This window comes from Hippocampus guttulatus, chromosome 7 (assembly GCF_054856545.1).
Source record: "Hippocampus guttulatus isolate MCC_2025c chromosome 7, RoL_Hgut_1.0, whole genome shotgun sequence".
Taxonomy (NCBI): domain Eukaryota; kingdom Metazoa; phylum Chordata; class Actinopteri; order Syngnathiformes; family Syngnathidae; genus Hippocampus; species Hippocampus guttulatus.
This window is the reverse complement of record NC_141267.1, coordinates 17,005,847-17,026,531: the sequence shown is the minus strand read 5'-3', so window position 1 is coordinate 17,026,531 and position 20,685 is coordinate 17,005,847. Positions and strand designations below refer to the sequence as shown.

At 42.8% G+C, this 20,685-nt stretch overlaps 1 protein-coding gene across 2 annotated transcripts in view; it reads left to right on the top strand.

The window, feature by feature from the left end:
* The window catches only part of cpamd8 (C3 and PZP like alpha-2-macroglobulin domain containing 8), a 48,962-nt gene that overhangs the window by 13,587 nt on the left and 14,690 nt on the right, over window positions 1-20,685 (top strand). For both annotated transcript variants that reach the window (XM_086115772.1, XM_086115773.1), the window contains exons 16-30: window positions 815-964; window positions 1,310-1,471; window positions 1,704-1,846; window positions 2,474-2,536; window positions 4,159-4,390; window positions 6,237-6,390; window positions 9,428-9,558; window positions 9,657-9,708; window positions 9,994-10,292; window positions 11,630-11,698; window positions 12,472-12,628; window positions 12,700-12,876; window positions 14,649-14,730; window positions 19,412-19,568; window positions 20,068-20,142. In XM_086115772.1, coding sequence (XP_085971898.1) covers window positions 815-964; window positions 1,310-1,471; window positions 1,704-1,846; window positions 2,474-2,536; window positions 4,159-4,390; window positions 6,237-6,390; window positions 9,428-9,558; window positions 9,657-9,708; window positions 9,994-10,292; window positions 11,630-11,698; window positions 12,472-12,628; window positions 12,700-12,876; window positions 14,649-14,730; window positions 19,412-19,568; window positions 20,068-20,142 — 2,103 coding nt within the window. The remainder of the gene's footprint in view (window positions 1-814; window positions 965-1,309; window positions 1,472-1,703; window positions 1,847-2,473; window positions 2,537-4,158; window positions 4,391-6,236; window positions 6,391-9,427; window positions 9,559-9,656; window positions 9,709-9,993; window positions 10,293-11,629; window positions 11,699-12,471; window positions 12,629-12,699; window positions 12,877-14,648; window positions 14,731-19,411; window positions 19,569-20,067; window positions 20,143-20,685) is intronic.

Below are 20,685 nucleotides of genomic sequence, written 5' to 3'. Positions count from 1 at the left end.
GTGTAAACCCAGTAAACAAACAGCTGTGCTAGCCGGCGTTAGCTGCTGAGTTCCAGCCTGCATTAGGTGGAGTTAACTCCCTGAAGTATTTACAGCTCCCTGGTATGCCATTACAACACTCGGGCTGTGTGCTCGCCGGAGGAGGAGCGGGGTGGGGGTGGGGGCGGTAAGTGGGGCGTTGCAGAGGCATGACAAGACAGAGGCCGTACTGGGCCGCAGGCAGATGATTTGGGTCATGACAGGAGAGGATGACGGGTTGCGCCTTGGTGAAAGGAGGCCAGCGGAACCCATTAACTGGAGCTAATTTGGGACTGTGCGCCAAAGAAAAAGTTGGATTGATGTGGGGAATTGCACATTTCAACCATTTGGAGGTTGTAATTTTCCATATGACAAATTGCTACGGTAATCCCCCCGCACGTTCTCAATTCATTACTCACAAGTTCACCTTTTTCCACTTTTATTTTAATTTTTTTCTTCTTTGCCCTTAGGTGGCAACAGCGCAAACGCCGCAAGGAGGAGTGCAATATTCATTGAATTGAAGCAATTGGGAAAAAATAAAATTCATTTCGTTCGATCAGATTTCATTGTCATCACGTTAAAAAAACCCAATTAAAAACAAGTGGTCCCCCCCCCATTCAGAAAACACAATGCAAACATTTTTGTTGTGATTTTTGGGAGGGTAAAATGGAAAAATGTCATTTCGTTTCAATGAAGAAAAAATGGATCAATTGTTTTGATTTCCAAGCATGCAATGAATGAAACTCGTATCACAATGTGTGTGCCACTCTACTTTTTTCTGTCGTCTGCCTTGCAGGTGTCTATCTCTCTATCCACCAATGAGTCCATGCCAGGTGACCCGGTGAGCATGCGCATCCATGCGGAGAGGGGCTCCTGCGTTTGCGTGGCCACTGTGGACAAAAGCCTGTACTTGTTGAAGCCGGACTTCCAACTCAGCCCAGACAAGGTTGGTCCTTGCGTGAATTAAAAAAAAATGGCTGCCTCATCCTGGCACTTCTGCTCACAGATCCCTCTGGTGTATTGCGACAATATAATGAGACTCTCTCCACTGGCGTTAACGGTAACGACAGCTTGTGTCAGTCAAATGAATTGATTTTGAAAAGGAAATTCAGCAGGGTATGTCTTTCCCGTTATTAATCACATTACCATAAATGTGAAAATGAGCCGTATCATGCGAGTTGCACTTTTATGAATTCAACTTCTTAGTTCCCACAATGTTCAAATGCATTCGAAAAGTGCAGAATCAAAAATCAGCTTTTTACAAATCCGATTTTTTTTTTTCCCCACTCAGGTGTTCAAAGAGCTGTCCGACTTTGACGTGTCCGACGCCTTCGGCGTTCAGAAAGACGACGGACACTTTTGGTGGCCCGGGCTTTCGTCGAAGAGACGCCGACGCTCCTCGGTTTTTCCGTGGCACTGGGATGTCACCAAGGACGCGCGCTTTGCTTTCACAGTGAGAACGCATATTTTGACCACTGTCTCCTAACCAAAAGGGAACAATCGGGTGTTGCCGCGGGAAATGATCCAATTTCATTTGATACAAAAATTTATATTTATTTACCATAAGATATGTTTTGCTCAATAAAGGTTGGGCATAGCAATTAATGACGGCACCATTTCTGCTCATGATCTTGGTGGTTTTTTTTTTTTTAATTACTTTTAATCTGTGTGTATGTTGAACACAGGAAACGGGGCTCGTTGTAATGACAGACATCGTGAGTTTGAACCACCGGCAAAGCGGCGGGATGTACACCGACGAGGCCGTCCCTGCTTTTCAGCCGCACAGCGCCACCCTGGTTGCCGCCATGCACTCTCGTTCGGCCGTCAGGTACGTGGCAACAGAGAGATATTTTTGCCTCGGACATGGCGAACGGATTTTTTACTCATTCACTCCCAAAGACGTTTTTAAACGTCTTTTCAGACTTGGTCTAGAATTGGCTGGTACTGAATGAGTTAAAAATCGGATATATGGGGATTCAAGCAACTTGTATAATTTGTCAAACAGAATGACGAGATATAATTCACCCCCCCACCCAACCCCCCGCTGCAATTTTCAAGGACAGCGTCTTTCATATCGTCTGGCTGAAAACGTATCAATATTTTCTTTGAGGGCGGTCTTTTTTATTTATTTTTGGGGGGTATGCCGCACCTCCATGAGTTGAAAAACAAAACGGTTACTTCATGACTTTAATAACAAACATGTCGGTCTTCAATCAGCGCTCGGAAAACGGACGAGCGGAGAAAAACAAAGGAATTACATGTGATTGCTCGTCCGTATTCCGTGCCGACATTCCTTAATGCTACTCGTTGCGGTGATGAACATTAAACACATGACGTGACTTAGTAGAATGTCAGCATGCAAATCCCCAGTAAATCATTGGCCCCTTTTATGGTGTTGTTTTATTGTGAGCAGCTGAGGCCTTTTAAGTGATGTCGGCTTGTGTTTGGCTCGCAGACCAGAGAAGCGAAGGCGAACATTCTTCCCAGAGACGTGGGTGTGGCACTGCCTTAACGTCAGGTATGTAAACCCGATCAATATTGAACGGGGGATGGGAGAAAGGAGGATAAGCAAGGCGAAGGGAGGAAAGTGCGATCAAGAGATGATAGAAATCTCGAGTTAGGAGACGGATGGGAGTTCGCTTCCAGGAGCTGTTCCCGTATGTGTGTGAATGTGCCTCTTAAACCGTCCGGTCTTGGAGTGGACTGTCACTCTCTCAACAACTCCTTCTATTCATTTTCCGCCAACATAAATGAACGGCGGCCTGTAGATTTCCATTTGCCTGATTCCTTTGGAAAAGACTGCAGCTCCGCCTGCTTTCCAAAAAGCTCTGATTTGCCCTTAAGGTCTATTAAAGTCGACTTTGATCAAGCGAGCAGTAAACATGTTTTTAACTATGATCCTCTGTTCGTATCCGCCCAAACGTCTCTTCAATTAAGGTTTGCCAATACAGTGTTCTCTCACTATATTGGGGATTTTTTTTTTGGTCGGGTTGGAACACGCAGTATATTGTGATTATGTCACATATTCGGGATTTGCTATTCACAATTTTAACACGTTTAAATTTTTGACAATGTCCTTTATTTGACGAAAAATACATTTTTGTGGTCAGACCAAGCACTCAGAAAAAATGGGACTGCCGGGATCTATTTAATCTTGCCATTGGAGATAGTGTGTGTGTATATATACTGTATATAAAAAATACAGTCAAACCTCGGTTTTCTAATGTCTCTGTTCTCGACCAAATCGGTTTCGACCAGAAAATTCGAGATTTTTAGGCCTCGGTTTTCCGACCAAAAACTAGTTTTCGACCACACTGAGCAAACCTGGATACGCCACTTGACTCCTCTCGGCTTCCTTACATGAGGACGTGACGCTTCCTCGTGTAGCGTTCATTCTGAGCAGACGTGTTTGGTGTGATTTACGCAAATTTTACTCTTTTTATGTTATTTCTGAATAGAGTATTGACCCTTAATCATGGGCTAATAAAATAGTTTCGGATTTCGAACAAATCGCTTTGGGAACGGATTATGGTTGAAAACCGAGGTATGACTCTGTGTGGGCGTGTGTGTGTGTACTGTACAGCATATGCACACACACACAACAGGGTCCACAATTGAACCTTCCATCCATCCACTATCCAAATAAACCGTAGTAGTAATCGAGACCAGCATCGGGCAATTTAATGCACTTTAAACAAACTGTCAACAGTTCTTGTGAAGATTAAAAAAAAAAAAATTGCTGATGTTTGTGTAGTTTTATACTTTTCGACTGCACTTCGGCTCCCAGGATGCATTGCGGCATGCTGAGCTGAACTTTTAATCCATAACAGCAAAAGACATAAACACAATGAAGCACACTCACGCAGGAGCTGCTGACGGCCACAGCTCACGTCCAGAAACTCGCGCTGACGTTATCAACCACACCACCTGGCCCCGCCTCTTAAAGGCAAATTTTGACAAACAGATGCTACAGTAAAAAAAAAAAAAAATCTATAGTCTATTTTAGTTTTGTTCAAACATCTTTACAATGTGTTTACAAGTGTGTTTTAATGATTTCTTCACCGTCTTCCCTCTACACCTGGAAAAAAGCTGATATTGACACATGGTGTTTCACTGAGGGTTTTTCCGTGCCTCCGACAGCGCCGAAACAGGCGAAGCGGAGCTGCGCCTGGACATGCCCGACTCCATCACCACGTGGGTGACAGAGGCTGTCGGCCTGTCCAAAGACAAGGGCCTCGGCTTGGCGAAGAGAACGGAGCTTCGTACCTTCAAGCCCTTCTTTGTGGACTTCACGTTGCCTTACAGCTTGATCCGAGGGGAGCAAACCAAAGTTCCCCTGACTGTCTACAACTATCTGCCAACGTGTGCTGAGGTATGATGATGATGATTGACACCCAGATGGACAGGGTGTGTGCAGGGGTTTATTGCTGAGTCAATTAAAGAACATCTGTCCGCATTTTAGAACGACTTTCTTTGGATTTAGTATTCCATGATAGGCGCTAATACCAACTAACCCCGTCTTTAAAACATTATCCCCGTCGCTTATGTACTCACACAGGACAATTTGTGGCATTCTTAAATCTCGTGTGAGTGTGGCGATGCGTACTCAAGATTGGAAATAAACACTACTCGTCTTGAAATGATCCCGTTCTGCAAGCGACAGATGTGCCGTAGTACAATGCAAGTCATTTTATGAATGATAACTGTCACTTTGTGTATGAGAAATAAAGAAGAAACTCGAAAATAATGCACAATCCATCCATCCATTTTACGATCCACTTTATCCTCACAAGGGCCGCGGGGGGTGCTGGAGCCTGTCCCAGCTGCCTTCGGGCAGTAGGCGAAGGACACCCTGTACCGGTTTGAATACTTTAGAGTGTCCAATCAGCCTGCCATGCATGTTTTTTTTTTTTTTGGAATGTGGGAGGGAACCGGAGTACCCGGAGAAAACCCACGCAGGCCCGGGGAGAACATGCAAACTCCACACAGGGAGGCCGGGGCTGGAATTGAACCCGGTACCTCTGCACTGTGAGGTCAACGCGCTAACCACTGGACCAATGGGCCGCCATAATGCAGAATATTGAGTCTAAAAAAACATGTAGCAAAATAAAATAAAGTAGCAAATGTATTCAATTTGACACTGCAGAGAATGCATGAACCAAACTGAACTATAATTGTTGTTTTATTTTGACTTCAAGATGGCGCCGTGAGAGTGGCTGCCTTTACAGCAGCTCCTATATTTTGTTCTTCTACTTCTTCCTTTCATAACTTTGCTGCTGTGAATTGGGAATTTCTCCATTGTGAGACTAATAAAGGTTTACTTATCTTAATTCAGTTCCTGGTTTGGTGCGTAACATGTCAGAAAATAGGCAAAAATGTCGATCGTTGTTTTCCAAAGTAAAATTAACTGTTTTATTTTGATTCAACATAAATTTGAAATGGGGAAAAAAGGTATTTCAATGAGTACCATAATCGATTCCCAAAAAGTAATTAGGGATTCGCCTGATGACCCATTAGGCGTTTGCCCATCGTTGAACAGCAAGTGGAACGTTAAACTTGAATTTTGAATGATTTGAGTCAGTGAAGAAATTTATGAGGAGGAAGTACATTTGTAACAAAATTTGGAATTTTCTTGTGAAGATGGGGAAATTTGGGGAATGTTATAAGTAGTTCTGTACCAGTCGCGAATGAACAAAATGGTTTGAAATTGCGACATGTGGAAGGATTGGCACAGCAAGATGGGCCAGCGGGAGTGGCGCTCAAGTCTGGCCTGGTTCAAATGGCCTTGTGTGAATACACCCTTTGAGGAGCCCTCCGTAAGCTGCAAGTTAGCCTCAAACGGGTCCATCCCGCACTCCGAAGAGATGACATCATGATCTTTGCAGATGTCCCTGATTTTGTGTTCGATGAAGATGCAAACGGGTATATTGCATTCCTTGCAACATGCGATTCCTATATTTGCTGCTCTTTTATTTATGACTTCTGGAGTGTGGATAAAAGGGCATTCCTCGATTAAAGCTGGACATTGAGCGGTATATAATCCTCCGGAGAGCTTGAGAAACATGAGTCAGTTCGTATGAAGAATTCAAAGAGATCTTTTAAAAAAAAAAAAGAACAAAAACATTTTCCCTGGCGGTAATGCTCCTTACGAGGGTGGGACTGCGAGAAAAATTGTTTACTCCCCCATGTTTTATTCTTTTTTTTTTTTTTTTTAACAGGTTCACGTTAAAGTGTCAGTTCCAAAGGGCATCAAGTTTATTGGTCATCCTGGAAAGCACCACCTCACCAGGAAGAAGTGCGTGGCTCCTGGGGAGGCCACACCAACCACCATCGTGTTGGCTTTTAGTGAACTGGGTCCAGCAAACATCACAGGTATCCACAGAGCCTGCCATCTTTTTCACTTCACGTCGTCTTCTGACCGATGGACAGTCAATTGTTTTATGACTCCAAAGCATTTGGTCCTGGTCCGCTGCAGCCACAATGTCAATTCGATAGAGCAGGGCCGTCAAAACGTGTCTTCATTTCTGGCCACGTCATGGTTACGGACTGGTCACCGTTTCGATGATTTGTAAGTTGAATTGACAAAAACTTGGGAGCGCATGACTGTGGACTTGACTTGAGATATGATGCCTTGACAGATGTGACTGTTGTCTATTTTTATATGAAACATTTGAGCCATATTTACAGTCCTGAAAAGTCAATACATATCGTAAAATGACAATAAGAAACTTATTGTATCGGATTGTCTTCATTGAACAATTTGCAAAACAGCTAGCTAGCTGGCTAACTCGCGATTCACTTACAAGGGCCTCCCCTTTCAGGTGAAAAGATTGAGTTCTCCATTAAAGGGACAGTACACACAACAGTATTACAAGATTACTTCCCAAGAGAGCGCAAAAATTAGGATTCAAGACTCGCTTTTCCACGCCCATCACCACCGATAGCCCCCAGCAGTCTTTAGCCATGGTGAAATCATTGAGACCACATTGTGCTCAGTTCGCAAACAAGAACCTTTCAAATGTTTTATTTTGTAAATGCGGCGACTTGGAAAGATTAAATGACTACTTGAGATTTTTTTTTTTGCAAACGGATGTGAGTCTTGCTGTCAACCAGAAAAGGCTTTTTAAAATGTTTTTATTGACAACCCCTATTTTCATTTGCAGTGGTTTTTAGTCCATCGATAAGAACAATATTCATTTTGAATGAAACCTGACACAAAATGAAAATCTCTACTCCATCTGGTCAGATTTTGAGAAATCTTCAAATGTGTGATGAAGTCTCTGCCCTCAAGAAATCAATATGCCACTTTCCCAAATTAATCACATGCCCAGTGTTTCTTCTCTGGTGGTCCGTGATTAACTGAATCTGCATGTCCAGCTGAAATTCCAGGAACCTTTAGTTCTTGGTACTCACGACTGCAGTTTTTAATTGGCGTGTCACCCGGGCATTGGCCTCCCCAGCATGAAGCCTTGCAAATAGTCGTGCCCTTGTCGGCTGTGTGCGATCTGCTCACCCACCTCGAGGTACAAACATTCCCCTCCGGAGCGCATGTGAGAACAAAGCAGGCCAGCAGCGGGGGAGCCGCCACAGCTGTGCTGTGACACTCAGTGGCATGTTGATGAGTTTGCAGGTCACCGGCGGTCAATGGGCCCCCCATGGCCCCACTCCGACTCCCCTGGCCCCCTTGTGTTTCCCTCTCACTTCACACACACAAAGAGACTCCGCTGGCACAGGTCCACTTTCCAACGTGAGAGTCCTTGTCCAGGCATGTTTGTTTTTTGTAATGCGATGGATGTTGGACACGATGTCCACAAACAATGTTTAGATGAACGGCAGTGTGTGCTGATATCCTGTTGAACCCCCCCCCCCCCCCCCTCCCCACGGGTCAATTAATGATGTTGACTTATGAATGACCAAATATTGAGTCTCACTGTATACATTGGTAAATTAACATGCTTAACTTTATCATCTACACCACAGGTGTCAAAGTCAAGGCCCGGGGGCCAAATCTGGCCCGCCACATCATTTTATGTGGCCCGCAAAAGCAAATCAAGCATGTTAAGTTCCATGATGCTTGCTCAAGTCTGAAAGAAAATTTCAAATTGTCATATGTAATCCACAATAACAGTCATTATTCTTGACTTCTGATTTTAAAACTAGTTATCCATCCATTTGTTGTGCGCTGTGTATGTAATATGTGGAGGTGTTTAAACATTTATAATGGTTTCCCAAAATTCATAACGGCCCTCCAAATCAAACCGTAGCTACAATGTGGCCCGCGACAAAAATGAGTTTGACACCCCTGATCTACACCAAGGAGTCTTTTTTTTTTTTCCTTCATTCTGGTTACCTAGAAGTGTGGTGTTTAATTTAATTAGAAAAGACTACATTATATTATTTCATGAGCAAAGAAAAATGTTTTGTAGCACCGAGTGAGTTCTAGCAACTATTTACACAGTCCCCAAGAAGTCGCAGTAATTGCTTTCTTTATTGTATTGAATGTCAAGGCGATATGTGAAACATTATCATGTGTGGCATATTAAGGTTATTTATGTGTTCCATATTAAGGCTATGAGTGGCTTAAAAATCACGTCGTCTACTCAAAAAACAATCACCCTCAAAGCTATGTGTGGCGTCACAATCACATGATCGTGGAGGCAAAATAATCACTCTCAAAGCCATTTCTTATGTAACAGTTACATGCTTGTGTAGTCAAAACAATCACTAAAAGCAATGTGTGGCATAACAATCACACCCTCTTGCAGGCGAAAACAATTCCTTTCAAAGCCACGGGTGTCATGACATTTACACATGTGTAGTCAAAACAATCACTTTCAAGGTTATGTATTATATTAATGATCTCATCAAATTTGTAAAACTTGATGGATACCAGACTTTTTCCTCCATCGATGAGAAATCAGATTATTATTAATTACATGACTTTAATGTATTATTCATAATGTTTCGATGTTTGATGTTTTAATATTTGTGATGGTCTGACCTTGAGGCTCACAATGCTACTTATTCGAAACTGTTCTGTGTTTTAACCTTGAGATTCGCAAGGCCACATGAGGAAGGGTGTGATTGTTATGCCGCACAGTTTGGAGAGATATATTTTTGTGTCCAATTTAGCAATTTATTGTTATACCACACAAGTGTGTGATTGTTTTGACAAACATATATTTTTGAGTCATTTGTTTGGCTCCATGACCATGTCATTATTAGGCGACACAGCTTGAACATGCCTCATGTTCAGTAATCTTAAACTTTGGTTCTACTGATCATCATCATTTTAGTAGGTCTGAGCATTAATGAAAGCGGCCAAAATAAACGTGACATAGTGGCTTCAGATGATCATTGAAAAACAACAGCGATACTTTGACCTTGTTTTCTCCGTTTGCTTTGACAGCCCGAGCCATCGCCTACAGCGAAACTAGCTGCTGTTCCGACTCACTACAGTCAGGCAAAACAGGAAATGATGTGGAGGAAAGAAGGTCACCAACTGGCCTGGACTTTGTGCGTAGGACCGTCCTTGTGGAGGTAAGTAAGTGGTCATCCATCATTATGTCATAAACTCTACCGAATGTATCATTTGACTTGTTAGTTTAGGTGTTCTCATTTCTTCCACCTTTTTGCAGCCAGAAGGCTTGCCAAGAGAATATACCTATAGTGTCTTCTTTTGTCCCAATGGTAAGTGCATCCTTGGGTTGGTTAGTACATGTATGCATTCAACTGCAGTGTCACTTGCCCACTGTATACTAAATGAGAGCTGCCTCATGATCACAGTTGTTAAGTGATACTGTCTAACTGTCTCAAGGCAAATAGTAAAGTAGTAGTTTAATCATGCAAAATGCTGTTTAAAACCTTCCATGTTCAACTTCAGGTTCTTCCACACATATCAGGGCTTTCCAAAAGAATGCAGATATGTTGTGCTTTACACATCCGCGTCCCTGAGAATATTATTTCTGTCACCAGAGAGAATTCACATTTCAACCCCCAACAAGTATGAATATCAGTATGTGAAAAAGCCGGCCAAAATGAGTCAGTTCCAGGTGGCCGTGAAGACCCACAACGATGCCCATTTTGCCCTCTCACCCACTCCGCACGACAGTGCCGAGATGGTTGAGATTGTGCTGGGTGGCCGGCAGAACACCCGCTCCTGGATATCCTTGGGTAAGATGGGCGAGCCGCTCATCAGTGTCGCCACACCGGACATCCTTTCGTGGGATGAGTTCCGCAGCTTCTGGATCTTCTGGAAAGGCGGTCTGGTGCAGGTAGATGTCCTCTTCTGTCCATCAATATGGTGGTGCCGAAGTTTTGAGAGTTTTATAGTCTCTATGATTTATGCGTCATAGCAATCACACTCTCAAAACCATCCCGCTCAAAGCTCTGTATGGCATAACAATCACACAGTCACAAAGTGAAAAAAAATCACTCTCAAAGCTATTGTACATGTATAATGACAATCAGATGTGTCGTCTAAGCAAACATTGGCAAAGTCTCATGTCGTCAAATCAAGTACTGTACTCTTAAAGTGATTTGTGGCCTAAGAATCACATGCTTGTGTCGTCAAAACAATCACTCTCAAAGCTGTGTGCCACAATCAGATGCTTGTGTAGTCAACAACAGTCACTTTAACAGATGGGTGTGTCGCAATCACATGCTTGTGTAGTCGACAATCACTTTCACAGATAGGTGTGGTATCATCACTTGCTTGTGTCGTCAAAACAATCACTCTCAAAGCTGTGTTTGGCATCATCACTTGCTTGTGTAGTCAAAACAGTCACTGTCAAAACTATGTGTGGCATTACGGTTCAATGAGGTATATTAAAGATATGTGTAGCCTAATTACCACACTTCGGTTGACGAGTCCCTCTCAAAGCTATGATTGGCATCATAATTTCACACTCACATATGAGGTCATGGGAGACTCGAGGCTCGAGCACAGTGTTTTGCTGTACCTCTGACATCAATACTCATGAGTAACACTGAATACGGACCCTCCTCTGTTGAGATGGGAATATAAATATCCTTGAGCTACTGTATTTGTGGCCAAATAAGCGGACGCTCTTTTTGTCAAAACAAACGTCTTCAAGGCTGACGTGTGACAGATCATTTACACATTTATGTAATCAAAAATATTCCCCCCTCAAAAGCTCCGTGTGTTATGAAGATTTTCTGAGGCACATTGAAGCTGTTTGCAGCCTAATAATCACATGCTCGTGTAGTCAAAACCATCGCCCTCAAAGCTATGTGTGGCATAACAATCACATGCCACGTGATCTCTAGACTGGAGCACGTTTGTCGTGCTGCAGTTTTGACATCATTATTCTTGAGAAATGCTTATTGTGGACCCTCTCTTGTCAGTGAGTAAATATCCTTCCAGCAAGAAAATAAATGAAAGGCAGGGGAGATCATAGGAAGACTGGCACCACATTTACCGGCGGGCCTTCTCGAAAAGTCATGCTTTAACAGGCCGATGTCATCTCAGGCTGTTTTCCCGTCTGCCACTCACTGGCTGGCATGCTCCTCCATTGGCCTGTTCTGGGATGCATCGTATTTGTTGTGATGTTATCTTTTTTCTTTAGCTTTTTTCCTTTGTTTTTCTCAGGTGGGCCATGGTTTACATCCGTCTAATGCATCAGTCATCCTTGAGTGGTTCGGCACGAGCCCTTTACAGGTTTGTCTTTTTAAAATATTGAAAGAACAACAAATTGAAGAAGTGTTTCTGTATAGCCTAGTTTTGGTGAAAATTGTAGCATGTTATCTGCTGTCCTCCTGCATTTTACGCCAACAGAAAGTGACGGCCGTAGGTTCATTTGATCAGTTTGTTAGTTTGGAAAATCAGGGTCTGTTTACTGTGACCACATAGAGGCATCAGTACACTATTAGACGACAGTATTTTTGTTATCCATTGCATAAATGTATTTCTATTGTTTTAAAAGTGTGTTTCAAGACCTTTATAAAAAAAAGGGCTGTAAATGCTGTTTAAAAACATGCCTACAAAGTTTTTAAATAGGGTATTTCTATATCATGGATAGAGTGTGGGTGATTTGTAAATTATCCCTCGGTGATAAAACATGGGTGGTTACTGTATTAGCATAGCTGTAAATGTTACGGTAATTATGAACCTTCAAACACGTTCTACTTTATCACAATGGTGCAACATCAAACAACAATACTCACAAGCGTATCGTATATTCAATGGTCTGTGTGAACGATTCTCACAGGAGCCTTGTTGTGGACCTTCTCTGCCTCTTCTTGCTGTTAATTATGCTGCATCTCTACCTCAGTGTTGCCTGGCATGTTGTGCGACAACATGGTACCACACAAAGTCGGATTTGCCACTCTACTGTGAAAATCCATAAAAAATGATTTACAATCTACTGTATAGTTATATTCATTTTTTATAATAGAGATAATTCACAAATAATTTTTCTAATCTCACTTCAGGTTCGACACATAGGCTTCTCCACAGGATGGGGCTCGGTTGGAGAGTTTAAGATCTGGAGGAAAGAAGACTCTGATGAGAACCACAATGAAGCCTTCACCCTGGGGGTCCCGCACAACATGGTGCCCGGGTCTGAGCAAGCCTCTGCATTTTTGATCGGCACGTGTTCACAAGGAGACGGATTCACTCGTATCCAAACCGTTGGGAATGACTGTTGTTTACTTTTTTAGGCGACGTGATGGGGCCCACACTGAACAACCTGGACAAGCTGCTGCGACTGCCGTTCGGATGCGGGGAGCAGAACATGATCCACTTTGCACCCAACGTCTTCGTGCTCAAGTATCTGCAAAAGACTCGGCAGCTCAGCCTCGAGGTGGAGAATGAAGCAACCGATTACCTCTTGCAAGGTACACTGTCTGCTAAACTGCTCATTAGGTTCTCCAAAATATTCATGGCCCTCGGACAAAGTTCCCCCCTATAAAAGGTTCTTGGACCCCCAAAAATACTTTGATGAGAACCTGCGTTTTAATTTTAGTGCAGAATTTTACAATTAACCCTTTCATGCACCGAGTAACCTGATAACGTGACAAACTGTCCACTGTCGTTTCCGCTGTCCCTGAAAGGGTTAAACGAAATAAAAATGATTCGAGAAAATCGAAATCAATTTCAGAGCCTAAATCTTTCGTTGGGGACTGTGTTGATGCCCCCACGGGCAAGCTGTTAAAACTCAGGAAATGGGAGCGTCGCTTCTCAGAACGTGCCTCTCAACAACTCCAATCCATCACTGCTTTGTTGTGCAAAGGAGCGGAAGAAATTGCTGGCAACTTCTCCACCGTCCTTGTGTTTTGTGGAAACTCCAGGAGTGACGTTTACTTTGGAGAATGGATTTTGTCTGTGGAACTGAAGCAAACTTTGACCCGGTTGGCAGTGAATACTCCGGATTATGGACTGCAACTGGAACACCCCGGCCCATGCTTTCCTCCCACTCTTCTTGATGTCGAAGCCCTCCTTCTCGCTTTGGCCTTTCGGAAGCCACGTTACATCTATTGAGTGGATTGTGCCAGCTTTGTTTGGAGTGGATTTGTTGAAGGAACAACTGCAGTTTCAGAGGAACCAACATCCTTTTTGAAGTACAGTGGAACCTCTAAGGCGGAAGGTCAACAACCACAGTGCACATGCTGACTGTCACATCAGACTCCTTAGAAACACACTCCTTCATCACACCCGTCTCATGGCACCTCCAACTTTCTCAGTGTGACCTGCACACACTCAGGGGTGACAACGAGGTGCTCTAAAGAAGCCAGTCCAGAATCTTTTTTGGAATGGAGGAAGCAAGTGCTCTTTGGCCGCGCATAAGACAACGCATTTGCCGAGAACCATTCTGGTAACAGACAATATCAAACAAATTTCTCTTTATAAAGGCCACCGATGGGGAATATCATGGGCCTCAGAATCTTTTGGCGTTTTTGTTAATGCTCCCTCGTTCACGTTCCTGCATTTCGCTTCCTGTTTTGACTGTCTTGTCAGACCCTCAGGTTTCAACCGTTGTTGACTTTACCTCCATTTGTTTTTATAATTGTGTTTTCATCCGTGGAGGACTAAGTAAAAAAAAAAAAATCTACAGTGAAACTCCTCTACAACGAAATAATGTTTGCAGAAAGACATTTTTCACAAGGGGGCTTTTCACTATAGCAAATTTCGTTGTAGTGAATCTCATGAAGCAAGGGTAGAGAAAAAGATTTCATATTATGCAACAGGGAGACCTTTTGTTGTAGAGGGAACATAAAAATTGGAATGGCTTTCATGCATGAAGATTTTTTCACACTCGGGGGTATTTTCGCCCATGTAGGTTTCGTTGTTGAGGAGTTTCACTGTATTTGCATCTTTTTTTGTGTGTTACACTCTGTCATAATCCACGCAGGTTGTTAAAAAGTGTCTTCTGGGAAAGTAAGGCATGGAAAGAATAGATATCCGTTTTTAAAATTGGATAGTAAATGTAAAAAGTCATTCAAAATAAGTCAAGTATTTGTACTGTATATTTTCTCCAAAAGTTGTTTGATTTGAGATGCTACGCTACAGCAGTTTAAGGGGAAATACAATGCAGTTGGACACAGTGGTTTTCTCCAATTGGATGTGAAATGAATTTTCAACATAATCCCCACCCCCCATTCTTATCCAGGTTACCAGAGACAACTGACCTACAAACGTCACGATGGCTCCTACAGTGCTTTCGGAGAGAGGGATTCCTCAGGAAGTATGTGGTAAGTCCTTGTCAGAGGAGTTTACACGACTCTTGGCGTTCAACGTGTTTTTCGGAGGGACAACATTCTTCCACTTTAACTGGGACACACGCAGCACCGGCCAAAGCGCTCAAGGTTTCAACTGCATCTCGGCGCACGCACACACACGACACCGGCGATCTGTTTCTTCCATTGCCATGTTTATATTCATTTGGGGTCAAGCAAGACAGAGCCATCTCTCAATATTTATAAGCATGACATCACTGTTCTCCGTGGGGGGTCTGCAGTGCTGACTGACTGTTTGGGGCCCTCCTGCGCAGAGCATACCTCTGGTTGATTTACACTGCCAAGGTGGGCATCGTGATATATAATCGAGCCAGCGTCGTAAAACAGTGATCTGCATAAACAACCAAAAATCATAAACAAACTGCATAGTTGGTTACTGGAGTTTGGCAAAGCTGTCAAGATTTATTCGCACTTGAGTGCGCTCTGTGACAGAGTTATACGTTGTCTGGAGCCACTTCACCAAAATGGCATTTTCCTGGCCGAGGAATACGGATGAATGACTCACCACCAGGATAGTCACTCACCGCTAGGGAATCGCTTGACCTCTTCTCCTCCTGATTGACGGGATGTGATGACGTAACAAGCGCTCCCACAGCTCCAGTATGGGTTTTGGGCACAACACAGATGGTGCACTTCCAGGTAACCTTCACCATGCCTTATAAATTTATCAACGGGAGGCTTTTTGCTATCCAGCAGCAGAGACGGGCATTTTACTAGTGTGAAGTTTTTCCAGGTGAGAAAAAATATATATATAAAAATTGACAGTGTAAGTAGTGATGAACGTACCCACTCTTGCAGTTGCTTTTTTTTTATAAAGCAATTCTTTGAAATGGTCGACCAAAAAATTCTGAGCCCCCCGCTGCTTTATGATGGCCGATTTGAAAATTGAATCACAGGTAAACAGAGTTGCAGGTTTCATAACCAATCAAAAATGCCTTTTCCTAGGGAGGAAATGAGATCCAGCTGGCTATTGCCAAGCTGTACCGGTACAGCAGTAATTCTCGGTGTAGTAAGCAGTGGAACCACTGAATTAAATTCAACATGTAAAACATGAAATTCAAATTGATCAGAATTAAGCTTTTAGCTACGTGTAGACCTCCCAATCCCTCCCTCAAAAAATCCAGAGCAGTACATTTTTCACAATTTTTCAATTCAGTAAGTACTATATTAGAAAAATATTCAAGTACAATTTTCATTGAATCATTATTTAGGTGCTTTTCTAAAGTTTCCAACATATTATTGAAAAACAGTTGACCCTGATTTACGTCTACAGACAAAACTGTGACCCTTGATTGGATTTTAAGTCTGCACATATAGTACACTGCACAGTTTTGTTTTGTTTTAAACCATAAAAACATTGCATGATTGTCAAGGCAAAAGGGGAAGAGAGGTCACGGGCGAGAGTGAGGATATTTCGAGGAGCTTGTTGGAAATGATAGATCATAACATTCACTGACCTCACCCATGTATTTTGATGACAGAGACTCTCCATGCTTTGTTTCCTGGCCACGGGTACATATGAAATAGCCACTCTCTCTTTTATTTCTCACCCCTTCTCTCTCTTTGTATTGTTATGAAATTGCCATGGTGCTTCGAGGCAGTCCACATCGCCCTTGACAATCACACCATGTTGTTTGTGGTTCAGTCAAAAATAGTCAAAAAGTACATGTGGCGCCTCACAATGTTGGTTTCCGATGGTTGATGTGTGTGAGGATCAATTGCCTTGGTGTGCGCGTGTGAGTCGCGGACTGATTTTTTTTGTTTTGTTTCTATTCACTCGCGTTTGGTGGCTTGCTCAGTACCTCGGGGTCTCGGCTAATAAAAAGCACAGAGGAAGTTGGTGAAATTCTGCACGACTGGAGAACATCTCAGAATATTTGATGACAGGGATGCTGCCCACGTGTGACTAATTGGATGAGAGACACAGCTGGCATTAACAAGACACAAAGATAGAGTTGGAGAAGTAAACAAGCAACAAAAATGCTCAGCTAAAGCACCACAATCTCTCTGGATGTTAGTCCTCCTCATAGATGTGTCTTAGTTTTTTTTTTCTCCTATTTTTGCCCTGAGGTAGGATCTGGAAAAGTGTAAATACGAATTTGTTTGGTAAGATAGGAAGCGTCACTTTCTCGTGTTTTGGCTAGTAGCTCTCATAGTTTGCCTGTTTTCTCGCTTTCCACATCCAAATCCCCTCTTTGGGCCTTTTCACGGCCAGTTGCGCACTTCAAAGCGTGAATATGACGGCTTTCTGAAGCCCACACATGGGTGTTGTCTGAGATAAAAGTCCAGATTGGCAGAGCCGAGAGCGGAATGTTATGATGTGGAGCCGGGGAAATCTTATCCTTAATCCCAGTATAAGGAGGTCTACTACTTCGACTTGATTCTGAATAACATACAATATTTGTGTTTGGGCTAACAGCGTTGAGACTGTTCAACCCGAAATTATTTAACAGGAGGGTACTGTTACATCCACATTTGAGTGTACATGCAGGTAGATGTGTATACGTACAGTATATGTGTATGTTAAGGGTGTAACAAAAAAAAGTAAAGAGCGCATCAAACTAAATCAAAGCATTCCACATTAAACACCGTATATCAAGACACGTTTCGACTCATCTTTTATCTGGGCGAAATCTTTGAAGGAAACGCCCATTTACAGTACTGACAAGCTAATTTATATGTAAAAAGACGACAAGACCCTCATTGCAACATACTGAACTGTACCGTAGTACAGTATATCGAATTGAATGGCGATCCCAGGGAACCAAATTGAATCGTTCCACTTTCAAAGCTTACCGTCCATGAATCAAGATACGTATGGAACCGTCTTTTCGTTAAAGGGATGTGATCTGCATGTTCTCGTCTCCTGTTTCCATGGCAGTGTCGTTAGGTTGGGCAGAATGATGACCCCATATGGAAGTATATACCGTATTTTCCGCACTATAAGGCACTCGGAGTATAAGGCGCACCTTCAATCAATGACCAATTTTAAAACTGTTTTCATATATAGGGCCCACCGCGTTTAAAGCGCATAGAATAGAGGCTGCAATAGTGGCTGAGGTTGTGTTATGCACCCACTAGATGGAGCTATGCTAAAGGCAAGACAACACCATACAATACAGCTTTATTAATATACATACCTGTCAACTCATACGGTTTAGCCATAGTTCATACGGATTTTGTGGTGAATCTTACGTATTTGGCCGTATCGCACAAATCATACGGATTCTGAAAATTTCCGTTTTTTGTTTTTTTTTCCCCCCTAACGGGTAGTTCCGTTTGCTTTTGCCCAGAATGGTGCTTGTCTACTCGAATGCTTTCATTTCCGGAATACAACTCTGAACACAGTAATGCCACTAAGTAGAATGATGATTAGACATTAACCAGACATTGTATTATGGAGATCTACAATAAATATCATTGAAAATTTTGGGGGGGTTTTTCTGTGCCGTTATTTTGACATAAAATGCTTTGGTATGTTATAAGGATTTTTTGCTCTTTATAAGGATTTTTTTGGTAGTATACAGGTTGGCGCTCCGAAAAGTTGACAGGTATGAATATAGCGCTCTCACAACTGCTGCAGCTATAACAAAGTGCTTTACGGAAGATTTAAAATACTTTGTCTAAGGAATCAGAATATTGATCCATACATAAGGTGCATTAGATTATAAGGCACACTGACGGCTTTAGAGAAAATTGAATGCTTCTCGGTGCGCCTTATAGTGCTGAAAATAGAGTATCTGCCTAAAAATATTTTGAGACACATGCATAGAAAAAAATTGTCATCTTTTAAAATTTTATCTGGGTTTTATAGGCAAACTTCATGCATGCAAACGGCAAAACAGTTGAGTGAATCATCAGCACTTCTGCTTCGTGTACTCCATTTTGTCTAAATGGCTTTGAGGTGCAATTCAGCCACACAATTGCTTAATCCATCCATCCATCCATCCATTTTCCGAACCGCTTGATCCTCACTAGGGTCGCGGGGGGTGCTGGAGCCTATCTCCGGGCAGTAGGCGGGGGACACCCTGAATCAGTTGCCAGCCAATCGCAGGGCACACAGAGACGAACAACCATCCACGCCCACACTCACACCTAGGGACAATTTAGAGCATCCAATCAGCCTGCCATGCATGTTTTTGGAATGTGGGAGGAAACCGGAGCACCCGGAGAAAACCCACGCAGGCCCGGGGAGAACATGCAAACTCCACACAGGGAGGCCGGAGCTGGAATCGAACCCGGTACCTCTGCACTGTGAAGCCGACGTGCTAACCACTGGACTACCGGGCCGCCCACAATTGCTTAAGATTCATTAAATAATGTCATCATTTATGCCTGTCCCTAATCAAGCACTTACTGATATGTTCCTTGTGGGGTTTTACATCCTCACCAGTCTTTTTTTTTTTTTTCGTAACATCCATTTTTACATACCTCCTCCTGCTGACAGATAGAAAGAGTGTGACTGGATGGACAAACCTCACACTTGGCCGGAAAAGTGTTTGCTTTCAAGCTCTTGAAGTTTGACAGCTGAGCATTTTTGGGGAATTTGCCAGCACATTTTTTTTAAGGTCTTTAATACCTCTCCTCCCTTCCCGACCCCTGTTTACCTCCCTCGCCCCATCTGCGCTTCCTCCAGGTTGACAGCGTTTGTGCTCAAGTCCTTCGCCCAATCGCGGGGTTTCATCTTCATTGACCCCGAGGAGCTGCGAGCGGCCAAGTCGTGGCTCATCAGGCACCAGCGAGACGACGGCTCCTTCCCGGCCGTGGGGCGGATTCTGAACAAAGACCTGCAGGTAGATGGATAGCTGCGGTGAAGGTTCACACAGTTCAAAGAGTTCTTGCAATTACCAACCAGGAAGAAACAAGAAAGACTTTTTTTTTATTATTATTATTGTTTTTTAAGTAGCCCCTATGCACTGATTTTGCATTTCTCATTGCGTTGGCAGCTATAACCCGGCTTGGGTTTTTCCAAGCATGCAAAGGAAACAATGAACTTGAAGTCTTCGTATTCATCAACCCAATCTTTTTTCGAGGGATAAGGGCCCAGCCGTGCTCTCGTCTACTCTAAGTCTGTTCATGACAAGCCGCAGAAAGAAAAACAATGTTTTTGGTTGTTTTATTCAATTATTCTTTCGTCTACCACTAGAGGAAGCCAATGTACCACTAGGTGTACTCAAACAACACCGAGAATCACTGTATCATAGAAAAATGGATAGATGGATGGACAACCTTAAAGTCTTTGTAATGTGGAATTAAATGAAAGAACTTAATGTTTTTTTCTTCCGTCTTCAGGGTGGCATTCATGGGAAAATCTCTCTGACGGCTTATGTGGTGGCAGCACTTCTGGAGACGGGGATATCAACTGACGTAAGCACAAGGGGATGGGCGTCTGGCGACATGTCGACTATGTGGCAAATTAACCATCAATTATAATATTGTTAAAATTGTTATACTGAATGTTCCGAATGCCTGTTGCCACTTCCTGCGCTTCCTTCCATGTTTCCAAAACATCAGTGCTTGAATTTCAGTGCATATGGGGTTTTTTTCTGTCAAAATGTGCCCTGTGATAAGCTTTTTGAACTCACCCAAAGTCAGATGAGGCAGGCAACATGAATGAGGATAAAAAGGATAAATACATTTAATTAAAGCATAGATTTTTGGTATTTTATTCATTTATTTTTTCCAAAAATCTTTGCTTTTTACTTTTTGTGTATCTGAGCAGTTATTTGCTGTTGTGTCATGGTGTAGTAGTAGTTCAGACGACCTTCTTCTTTTGTACATAACCTTGTTGACAGTGTATCAACAGTGCCCCAACTGGTGGCAACTAAGTAATGCATTCCATTCGACCCCAATTACTTTAAGACGTAGTTAACCAACAATCCGTTGCACACAAGCGAAAGAAACCCGAAC